The 13,167-nt window shown below is 33.9% G+C and overlaps 1 protein-coding gene across 1 annotated transcript; it reads right to left on the minus strand.

Moving 5' to 3' along the window:
* Positions 1 to 11,752: 11,752 nt before the first annotated feature.
* On the minus strand, positions 11,753 to 12,724 carry LOC108463194 (uncharacterized). The gene has a single exon (XM_017763135.2). The coding sequence runs from the start codon at positions 12,559 to 12,561 to the stop codon at positions 11,917 to 11,919; it is 645 nt and encodes a 214-aa protein (XP_017618624.1). The 5' UTR covers positions 12,562 to 12,724; the 3' UTR covers positions 11,753 to 11,916.
* Between the last annotated feature and the right edge of the window lie 443 nt (positions 12,725 to 13,167).

Below are 13,167 nucleotides of genomic sequence, written 5' to 3' on the forward strand. Positions count from 1 at the left end.
TCATATTTGGTGCTATGTATGTCAAATTGCTAGCTAATCCATGGAAACCATGAAATAGGTAAAATTTACCACAAAATAGATTCAGACAGTAGTAGTGACATGAATTTGAAAAATCACTAAAAATAGTAGAAATGGAATTAAATAATGAATAAGTTATGCAATCGAAACTTGATGAGTCTATTTTCATATGGAAGAAGCAAAACAGGTATATGAGCTATATTTTATGAGATGTTTAAATTTTTGTGAAACAGGGCCAGAGCGATTTCTGGATCCCCTGTTATGACTTTGGAAATTCACCATAAATTTTACAAAGATAATTATAAGTCATGATTTATATGTACAGATTCATTATTGAGTCTAGTTTTATTAGAGACAAACGACATAGTCATTGAAGCTCTGTACAGGGAGATATCTGATTCGTAATACACAGAGGTCAGAGTAGTCAAACCCTGAAACAGGGGAGACTTTAACTAATAAACTGTTCTAATTGGCCAGACCAAAAATTCTAGAAAAACATTAGTAGATATATGTATGAGTCTAGTTTCACGAAAAATTTACAGAATTGGATTTTGAGTTTTGGAACTCGAGATATGATTTTTAAAGAGACTGTGATGCAGTTAGCCAGCTTGTCTGGAAATTTTAAAATGAGTTGTATGAGCTGTTAAAGTAATGAATTAAGTCCGTTAACACCTCGTGTTCGACTCCGGAAACGGTCTCAGGTACGAGGCATTACAGTTTATATAGACTTTGGAAAGCCCAAAATAGCCCAAAATTAGCCTTTTCCAAATGGAATTAGACTTGGGCTCGACAGGGACACGGTCGTGTGCCACGCTTGTGTGAAGGTACTCCGGCCGTGTGTAATTCTGACGTGGTTTAATGTCGACACGGCCATGACACACGGGCGTGTGGCCTGCCCGTGTGTCAAACACAATCGTGTGGATTACCCGTGTAGAAGTCTTTAGGCCATGTGGAACACTGAAATTAGCTTATTTTTTCTATTTTTGGCACGTTTCTTGCTCTTTTCACTTTCCTATGCTTTCCTGAGTATAAAACATGAAATTAAAGGATTAGGAGCATCGAATTCAATAAAACTAATGATAAATCATCTATAAATATGCCAAGCATGGGATAAAATATGTATATATTATGGTTTATCACATATGATCATAACTTCTTTCACATGCCCTCATTGGGACTTTCATCACCTCATCCATTGCATTACTAGTTGAACACTCGAAATACTATTGGATACACAAAAAACTTGTACATAAGTGTCATATATACATATGTAGCCAAAGTTACCTCATAACATGTAACACTTGCAAAAGAGCTACTCACGGGCCTGCTTATATAAGCTATCGGTCAAGGTGTAACTACACGAGCTGCTCGTGTAACACCCCTCACCCGTACCCAACGCCGGGATAGGGTTCGAGGCATTACCAGGACTTTACATTTTGAAACGTACAAAATTAGGTCACCAAGTTTTACTCAAATTTTAAGCTTTTCATCCATGAACAACTCGTCCCTTATATAGCCTTTCGAGGCCTATAACATACCTAAAGGCAGTGTGGGACACATTCGGGTACGTTCGATAAACCTCGGGCTCCTTAGGAAATTTTTCCTTATCATAAAGTATCACAAGCCCATGTAGGTGGGCTGTGTAGACTCACACGCCCGTGTGACTTGAGGCATGCCCATACCCTTCAGCCGTGGGCAACACTGACTTATCAACACGGCCATGGCACACACCCATGCTGCCTGCCCTTGGACAACACTGTCTTTTTAACACAGCCATGGGGCACGCTCGTGTGGCCTACCCGTGTACAACTTTGAGCTAAAATTTTAAGTGCAGGGGACACACGACCATAGTACACTCCCATAGGAGGGAACCGTGTGTCATACATGGCCTAGACACACGCCCGTGTGTCTAACCATGTGGACTCTAATAGGCTATTTTCCATGCCTTTAGTCACCCCTTTCTACTACTTGTGCTTAATGGTTACCAAATTCAAAGTAAAACACAATTATACACTTTTAAATAATTTTGATTAAACTAGATGTATGGAAACCTCATATCATTGGTTTCATACATGATAGGATATTTCCCATTTAGTGTTCATGGGTTCCCATGTCACTTAAATTCATCAGAAATTGGCTCATTCATATGACTCATTGCCAATTGGTAACGACCCATCACTTGTTAATAAAACCATGCATAAATTCGTAGGTCATAGCCTACTTCAATTAAGCCAATTTTCGTGGCCATATACAAGGAGATAAACATATTCTTACATGCCTTCATTTGGTAAATCAAATGACACATATAACCAAATACTCAAAAATAGTATACATGCCATTGAACAAAACAAACAAAGTCTTTAAGCTTGTCTAGTTGATAGTGTGTTGACTATCCAATTGTCTTCCAATCCTTTCGAGTCTTCGAGCTCTGTGAGACAGGGAAAAAGAAAGGGATAAGCATTTACATGCTTAGTAAGCTCGAATAACCGGAAAGTAAACTTACTAAGTAATTAACATGCATCCATATTTAAATCATGAAATCATCAATTATGAAACGATTCCCTATCACATGCACTCAGTCAATGAGTTAGTTATGTAACCAAGCATCAGGTAATTTATGTAGATGACCTCATCATTCATCATCATATTGACATACATCATATTAATCCTGTTGAGTTTTTAAGAAATCTCGATGGAATACCCTTTATCCGTCAATTCTTACGAATGATCATTTCACATATTTGCACTCCCGCGAACCTCACATCTGATGGTAGGATTACCAGTCCAGGCTAAATCCCCCATATCATGAACTCATAAGGTGATGTCAAGATTACCAGTCCAGGCTAAATCCCTTATAACGACAAAGACCTTTAATGAGCTCGGATCTGAATTACCAGTCCAGGCTAAATTCAGACCCTAATCAGATTACCCGTCTGGGCTAAATCCATAATGCACACATATTCTTCGGAAGGCTTGATCATTCAAGGAACACTCGTCTGGGTTAGATCCTTTTCATACTTGAGATCACGGATTACCCGTCCGGGCTAAATCCTTACTGCAACACATGCAGGATTTCTTTACACATATCAATAAGGGTTTATCCATCGAATTCCCTTTGTCAATCTCATCCGAGACATTTTTTACATGCTACCATCAAATATGCATTTCTATGATATTTCATGCAAATAATAAATACAATCATCATGCATTCATAAATCACTCAATTATGCATATTAGGAGTTTACTTTAAGTTATCTGAACTTACCTAGTATTCTTTTCAGAGTTGTGTTTCGATTATTCCGAAACCTTGCGTTTACCTCGATCGACCTCTAGAATTTGTTCCTCGGGGTCTATAACAACAAAATTTAACTCATTAATACACTACATTATACATTTCAAGTTTAATATCTACCCCCGGTCCAAATGACCGTTTTGCTCCTAACCTTTCACATTTTTACGATTTAGTCCCTAGGCTCGTGTAATGAAACACATGCACTTTCTATCTTACCCAAGCCTAACCGAACACTTTTCCTTCTTATGGTAGCCCACATTTTCCAATATTTTCTCATTTCTACCACACATTTACATCTTTTGCAAAATAGTCCCTATAAGGGTTTTTCATGAAAATCAACTAGGAAAAGATGTTTAATACACATTCATCTTTCATATTCCTTCATAATCCATCAAAATACAAGCAACTTATGCATTGGTAAATTTTTAAACATGAACCCTAGCATGAAATATGTGTAAAAATGGAGAGAGCAAGTTATCGGGATTTCAGAAATACAAAGAGCATGAAAAACGGGGCTTGGGAGCACTTACTATTGAGCTTGGAAAGCTTGAAAACCCTAGCTATGGAAACCCTTGAAGTTTCCGCTGGACAAGGAATAGAATGGGCTGATTTTGGTTCATTTTTCTCATTTTATTTCATTAAAATATCAATGATGAAAATGCCCTTAAGCCATTTCCTTAAAATTCCATCCATGCAAGCCCATTTTTGTCCAAAAACTTAGAATTTGGGCAAATTGCTATCCAAGACCTTCTAATTCATAATCCAAAGAAATTTCATACAAATTGCTTCTAGAATTCAATTTTTGTAATTTATTCAATTTCGTCCCTAATTTCCAATTGAACACCTTACTCAAAGAATTTCTTCATGAAATTTTAACACATGCATATACTCATATTCTAAGCCTCATAATAATCATAAAGTAAATATTTTGATGTCAAATTTGTGGTCCCGAAACCACCATTCCGACTAGGCCCTATTTCAGGATGCTACAGCTCGCACAAGCTATCAGGTATCCGAACCACTCAGGACTACCTAGCCACCAGTAGGACACACAAGACCAGTACCCGGAACCAAATTACATGTCTCTCATACATCATGAACTCAGACCACTCAATGAGTTTAAGGTCACATATATATATCACAAACCCAGATCGCTCAATGAGTTCGGATTCCTTAATTCCTAGTGACATGTCACTTGTATCCTAGACTATTCCTAATGTTCAAACGGGGTTTCCTTGCTTGTCGCATCACTGTCGAACTTACTCGTAATATCGTTTACGATATCCATAATACCAACCATGTACTCAAGGAATATCAAGGCATATAATTCATGATAGCAAATAAGCATTTAAATTCATATAATATTAAAGCATTAAAACATGTACTACATCACATTATTTACACATGAACTTACCTCGGTACAAAATGATGATAAACGAGCCTATTTATCGAAAACCTTATTCTTCCCTCGATCAAGACTGGTATCACGTTTTTCTTAATCTATAATGCCAAATTTAACTTGTTTAATAATCACATTGTCCAAATCAATCCATACTTTATACTTTGATGAAATTACCTTTTTACCCCTAACTTTTCACTTATTTATAATTTAGTCCCTAGGCTCGAAAAATCAAATCATGCATTTTATTTGTTACCCAAGCCTAGTCAAATTTTCCTTATACTCATAACAGCCCATATTTTCATCAAAATTAGATTTTTATCACTTATTTTACACCTTTTTTAATTTAGTCCTTTTTAGTGGTTTTCATGAAAAATCATTTTGTGAAAGATGTTTATCACACACTAACCTCTCATATTCCTCCATAAATCATCAAAATACATGCATGTCACACATGGGTAAGTTTTCATACATAAACCCTACTTCAAAATAAGGGTGGAAATAGGTAAATCAAGCTACGTTGACTTCAAAAATGTAAAGAATATAAAAAATGGGCTAGGGAACGCTTACTATTAAGCTTGAAAAAGATGAACAAAACCCTAGCTATGGCTCCTTGAAATTTTCAGAAATGGGGGAGGAAGATGGACACAAATTTTGACTTATTTTCCCTTTTTATTCTTTTATTTACCAAATGACCAAAATGCCCTTAAGGCTTTTCTTTCAATTTTTTCCTATACATGTCCATCTTTGTCCAAACTTTTAGAAATTGGTCAAATTGCTAATTAAGACTTTTTAATTTAAAATCTAAAGCAATTTCATGCTAAAAGCTTCTAGAACACAATTTTTGCATCTTATTCAATTTGGTCCCTAAAGTTCGATTAGACATTTTATGCATAGAATTTCTTCATGAAACTTTCACACAAGCATGCATACATATCATGGACCTCATAATAATCATAAAATAATTATTTCTATCTCAAATTTTTGGTTTTGAAACCACTGTTCTGACTAGACCCTATTTCGGGATGTTACAAAGAAAGTTAAGGATTTCAATTGCCCATCGATTCTATTTTGTTATGGGTAAAGGATTATAGATAATATTTTAAATGATCTTTGCATGCAACAAGTTATGGTTGTTATGATGATGAATTATTTTCATTGGAAATTCTAAAATGATGGTCATATTTTGTAAGTTGGAGGCTTGGGTAGCAAAGGAAGCTAAGTTGATGGTTTTGGCATCAACCACCAAGTGAGTTCCAGAACTCAAGCCTTAAATGGATGTTTATGTTTTGTTATTGTTTGTTGGTTCTGTAACATCTATTCTAAGATGATGAATTCTATGGCTGAATAATGTGTAATTGATAAATTACTTCATAACTGAATATTTATGTATCATGAGAACTATTGTGTTGATATGGATGAAATGTTGTCGTAATGTGTGATGTGCATGAACTGTAACGTTGATAGAATGCTTATGTATAAAATGCATGTGTATGAATTATGCGGAGTTAAGGAGGGTTGTTTTGGCAGATGAAAGATGATGAAATGTCACGTTGTGCTCTATGTGCCAAGTGTTATCTACCTTTACAAAGGTTCGGGCGAATAGTATGTTTTTCAACTTTTCAAGGGTTCAATTGGATTGTACAAAGATATACACAAATGAATATGATAACTCAATGTGGGTTCTATGAATGTGTGAGACTCTGCATAGTCAAAAGCTTTAAGCCAAATATGTGAAATAAAAGTCCATGACCATGGCATTTGAAAGTTATGAAAGATATGGAAGCCTGCCAGGACTATCTTATATGTATAAGTTTAACAGGACTAATTTATAAGTAGAATTCTACAATAAAGGGATCCACTTGCATGAGTCTGCTAAGGAGTTTGTTCTCTTGCAATCTATTGTAACACCCCTAACCCGTATCCATCGCTGGAACAGGGTTACGGAGTATTACCAGAATGAACAGATTAAATACAGACATTTTATATCATTTCTCATTTATATCAGAAATCAATCATAAACAATCATATTATCCCTTATATGATCCCTAGAGGCATGAAACTTGCAATAGAAATAAATCGATATTAAACTGGGTACCTAAAAAATTTTTAGCAAAATCTCAAAACTTTTCCAGGGTACAGGGGACACGCGCTCGTGTGGCCAGGCCGTGTGACTCATACGACCAAGAGACACGCCTATGTCTTAGGCTATATGGGCATTGAAACAGGGGCACATGGCCGTGTCCCAACCCGTGTTCAATTTAGGGTGGTTACTGACTTGGGTCACACAGCAAAGCCACACGCTCGTGTGCTTGGTCGTGTGAACATTTTAATTTACATTAATTAGGTGCAGGGGCCATACGGCCAAGTCACACACCCGTGTGCCAAGCTATGTGCTACACACGACTGAGATATACGCCCGTGTCTCTACCCATGTGAAAATACCTTAGCATTCTGTTTTGTAATTTTAAAGATGCAGGGGACACATGGCCAAGACACACACCCATGTACTAGGCTGTGTGTCACACACACACACGCCCCTGTCTCAGCCCGTGTGGACAAAATAAGGTCATTTCCAAGCCTTATTTCTCGCCCAAACTTGTCTTCCACCTACATTAACACTTAAACACAATCCCAAGCCAGTATAAATTATTCAATTCCAGCCAAAACCAAGTTTTATGCAAGAATATCAACACATATGTTCAAGTAACCATACTTACCAAAATACCATATGTACATATAGGCATATTCTATCAATTTTACTATCATAATCAATATGCCTATTTGATTTTCATTTATCATCCATTTCAAGAACATATGAAACACATTAAGACCATATATATATATACACATACTCATCAAAACATACCAAAATTTTCAAGCCTTATTAAATGGCTAATTTCAACCAAACACATACATACCATCCATGATCACTTTAGCCTATACATGCCATTATAATCAAAATGTATTTACTGTATATACCCAAAATAAGCTGATGGATAGTGTGATGATATCTCCACCAAGCCTCTAACCTAACGAGCTTTCGAATTTCTATAAAATAGAGGAAATAGAACAGAGTAAGCATATAATGCTTAGTAAGTTCATATAACTGAAATTAACTTACCATTTAATTGCATTTAATGCAAATATACATAATATATTCAAAACAAGTTGGCCAATAGCCTATACACATATCCTCATAAAAATGTTAGTCATTTATTTCACTTGAATATCAATAAACAAGTATGAACTTATCATTAATCAAGTTTCCTTATTCATGTACTTTCCATATCATGTATTTAAACTTTATATACAAGTCATATTCATGTAATCAAATATATATCCATAATCTTTCATCACAAACTCATATTGTCATTTATCATAACTTTACCAATTGAACCACTTATAATATCGATGGATACATGGTTAATACACAAAATGTGTACATACTATATTCTGTCAATTCATATTCAGGAATGTTCATTGAGCATTTAAACGGGAAGTTCTTCCAAGCCAAATAACAGAAAGCTCATGTGAGCTTGTAACAGGAAGCTTATCCGGGCTTAATAACAAGAAGCTCATAAGAGCTTAAATAAGAATGCTCATGCGAGCTTAACAGGTAACTCTAAAGAGCTATTATTAGGAAGCTCATGAAAGAGTTTTTAATCGAGAAGCTCCGAATAGCCATATATCGGGACACTCATAAGAGCTGCGGTGTGTCTACAACACATGCAGGATCACTATCAATCAGAATACTCATAAGAGCATATAAACGGGAAGCTTGGAAAAACCATGTATCAAAAAGCTCAAGAGAGCTTATATCGGGATGCTCTTACGAGCTATTGTGTGTTCGCAACATATGCAGAACCACAACCACTTCGGGAACCCTATATCCATCTAATTTATTTGTTCAAACAGGATTTATTTCATGTCGGACATTGTCAGATATGTGATTTATTTTCATACTTTACAATTATACAAATTACATACATATAAATCATGCATATCGCATAAATATACAATTTAGTTACACGAACTTACCTAAAAAATGTTCATGTTTGTATGGTACTAATTTGATACTTTTTCTTTACCTCGATCTATCTCCGTATTTGATCTATCTGGATCTATACGAGTAAATTTATCTCAATTTAATAAAATTAATTTTCAATTCAATTTAACTCACATCCTAGGCAAGATTACCATTTTGCCCCTATACTTTTAATTAAAGATGATTTCGACCCTAGGCTCAAAAAATGAAATTCATGCAATTTAATCCTTATTCCAAGCCTAACTAATTTTTACATGTAACATTTACAACCCAAGTAATTCATAAAATTTAGAATTTTTCCATGAATTTTACATCTTTACAATTTAGTTCCTAAATCACAAATTCATGAAAATTCACTTTACAAAAGTTGTTTATCTATCAACAACCATTCATTTTCTACCATAAATTTCATAATTCATGCATATTCATCCATGGAAAAACTTCAATACTTTGATAACTTTGCAAATTAATCCCCAAAATAGCTAGATTAGGTTATTACGATCTCAAAAATATAAAAAATACTAAAAACGGGACAAGAAAACATACCTAATTAAGCCAACAAAGTTTGTTTGAACTCTTTTCTCTTAGCTAGGGTTTCCATGTATTTTAATTTGGGGAAGATGATGAAATAAGATGATATTAGTTTATTATCATATTTAATTATTTCAATTTCCAATTTAGTCATTTTCTTTTTCTAATTTCTCATGGATGATTCATCAAACTTATCTACTAACTCCTCTTAATGGTCTATTTTCCATATAAGGACCTCAAATTTTGAATTCCATAGCTATTTGATCCTTTTAGCTACTAGAATTTAGCTTTTGCATTTTATGCAATTTGGTCATTTTATCAATTAATCATGTAATCGGTAAAATTTTATTAACGAAATTTTTATGCAACATTCTTATCATAACGCAGGCCATGCAATAATATTAAAATAATTTTTCTTATGGACTCAGATTTGTGGTCCCGAAACCACAGTTTTGATTCCACTGAAAACGGGCTGTTACATTATCATTATGTGCGAGCTATTTGTTTAAATGAGTTTGTAAATAAAAGATATGACAATATCACACGACTATTTCATATGTATGATTCCGCAAATAGGGCATTCACTTTTAAGAATTTGCCAACATGTTATTTGTTGCTAAAAGTGGATCACTATGAATGGGATATTTGTTGTTGTGAAATAGAGGCAGGATCCGACGATCCACTAGATTTTTCGGTTTCATTAAGATGAGTAATGCCGAAATGGGGGTTTTCCTTATGAATATGTTGGCATGTTTCGTAAAGCATGAAAGAGCATACTTGGGTCTGAAACAAGAATCCATGAGGATCGTAATATGAATCTGAGTCTGCCAGAACAAGCTATTAACAACAGTTTGCAAATAAAACTATCTGACAAGATCTTCCTTATTTGAATTATCTATTCTGAGGCAAAGGTTGATATGGATCATCTAAAGGTTTTATTTCATAAGTCTGTAAGTAAGAATACTCGAAGATTTCCTGTCAAGGAAGTAGCTGTATATAAGACCGCACAAGAAACTAATGAGGATAGTGTTTACAGGAATAATCCACCAAGAGGTCAAATGTTTAACTACATTTTGATATTACATTTGTGAAGTCTCATCAGTGGGAGATATTTATGTGGAAGGCTTTGTATAGTCGATTATGAAATCATCTGTTTTCAAGTCGTCCGTAATAGATCAAAGACAGTCAAGTAAGATGAATTGCCTTCTATGTTGTGCAAATAATTAAGCGATAGTGTATTTAAGAATGATGTACTAAATACAAATGAGTTGGATTGTGTGAAGCAAATCCCATGCCAAGGAGATAGGCAAACTGTCCTAGTATAGACAGCCATACTTAAATTCTAAATCAATAAGTGTTAGCTTATTAGGGTTCTGTTAATGCAAGGTATGGATAACTCACTAAGTTAATTTGAACTTACATTTGTGACATTATGTATTATAGGTAAGAGGGAATTCGATAGTTTATGGAAGGACCAGACTAGAATTCTTCGTATTCGGGGAATTGTGCTTTCTAGTTGTAATATGTATATAGCGAGGTGGCCTAGAGGCGGAGTCTCAAGGTCAGTGTCTTATTTGTAATTAGTTTTGATAAATACATTATTTTCAAACTAAGAAAATATTTGATATATTTAAACTACTTTGTAAAATATTTGGTATCTTAAATTAAGAATACATAATCGAAATAAATTCTAGTGGCATAGTCAATTAGATAATTGTATTTTAATAATAATTTGATTAAGTCAAAATGGCGGAATATGCATTAAAAATGTGTTAATTAATTTTTGGTTATGAAGTATATTACCCTGTAGTCCAGATTCGACGATCAGATTGGGTATGCGGTGTTACAACACCATTACAATAACGATCAACAACGAAAATCGTTAGTCCTTTTTTATCATTATAATATTGGAGGTGAGGGAGAGGGAATAATTGAGTTTGAACTCATGTCATTTTAAGTGTCAAACGAAAACGCTAACCATTGTTCTAGACAAGTCTTGGTACAACAATCTTTAGTCAAAGGGCTTAATTAGGTGCATTTTTTAGCTTAATTTATTTATTTATTTATTTTGGAAAGGGTTAGTTTAAGTGCTTCTTAGAATTTTAAGCCAATTTTTAATTCACTATAAATAGAAATGTTTATAGATTGAATTGGGTATAGTTTAAAAGTTTTATCAATTCGGCATGAGTCTATTTAAATTAAAATTCTACTATTGGTCCATATATTGTATAAGTTGTAGATTTAGTCCTTAAGAAATTAAAATTAATTAATCAAATTTTAGTAGAATTTCAACTTAAAAAATCTAACCTACCAAAGGAAGCTCGATTGTTTGAAGGTTTTTGAGCTAAAACCATTGAAATAAAACGTTTATTTGGATTTGGAAACAATGAATTGTCCGAAACTTGAATAGTGAGTGGTTAGCAAAAAGGTTATGCTATCCATGCAATCTTCGTGTCTACATTAATTCTAATATCAAAACCATTTCCACTAGAAATTATACAATTACAAGGCAACTTAACTCAGATTTCCTCTCAAAACTCGTATAATACAACAAACTGTATTTTACATTAAAATACAAATGAAATGATTACATCAGATCCTGTGATGCAGAGGTAAACCCAATTCTTTTTAACTCTTTTGGAAGGATAGTTTCCCACCAACCAATTTATTTCCACTCTGTCTTCTCCCATAATCTTTCTTTTTCATTGATGTTCTTAAATTTGATCCTTCCCCATTGATTGTAGGAACTACATACCATCCAATACAAGTACCTAATATTGCAACTGATCTTCCGAAAAACACCAAAATCAACAAAATCAATATTATAATTGCTGGGATGTAATGAGAAGGCTTTCTCAGAGCACTATTCCATGAAAATCTCTTCTTCACTTTCATATCCATGTTTTTATCAGATCCTGATGGGGTTTGAAGCTTATTAATGGGTTCGGAAACATACCTTTCTTTGGTGTTTTCTGGTTTGGTTTTCTCTTCTTTCTTGTCTTTCAGATTTACCACAACTGGGACACAGTCGTTTGAGTTCTTATAGACGAATCGAACCATGCTTTGTGATCCCGTTTGTGAGTAAATTTTTTGCCTTTTCTCTTCAAGTTCTGCTAAAAGTGCAGAAAATTGGTCAAGCCCCCGTGTTGAGTAGGGGTTCTTGGTGTCTTTCTTTCTTTTTGATTTTCTCGGTGAACAAACAGGGCTGCTAGACCAGATTCCATCATCTTCTTGTTGGTGATGGAGAGTACCACAAAGAAAAGGATAAATCATCTTAGGAAAAAAATAACTTGCAAGAATTTCAGGATGAAATTTTGTTTCTGATTCTAACAGGGAAATTGACAGAATTATATAACTTATAAAAGATCAAATCTAGGCTACTTGGTCAAGTGTATGGTTGGAAAAACGAAACCAAAACGCAAATAAATAAATAAAATTACTAATAGAAGCTTCCACTCGGTGATTTGTTTGACTTGAAGATGAAATTAATGATGGAGTCTAGAAGAAACTCCGTATCTCTTCAACTAATATTTCAAATTCCAATTCGGTAAAGAGGTAATTTTTAATTTAATTACAATCAATGTAATTATCCAATATTAAATATTAGATGTTATAAGAAAATAAAAATCAGATTTTTTTTATGATTTTTATGTCATAATTAAAGTTTCATAAATGAAAATATTAAAACAGCTTCCCTTGTTTCGTTTTACTTTTGATATAATGATTTATTTTCTCCTTCAATTTTATCAAAATTATTATTTTATATTTTTAATTTTAATTTTAAACTTGCATTACTTATCAAATCACTCAAAAGATAGAAAAGTTAACATGGATTACCATGTAGATACCATATTAGCAATTAATTAATTTTTAAATTTA

The sequence above is a fragment of the Gossypium arboreum genome, chromosome 13 (assembly GCF_025698485.1).
Source record: "Gossypium arboreum isolate Shixiya-1 chromosome 13, ASM2569848v2, whole genome shotgun sequence".
NCBI lineage: Eukaryota > Viridiplantae > Streptophyta > Magnoliopsida > Malvales > Malvaceae > Gossypium > Gossypium arboreum.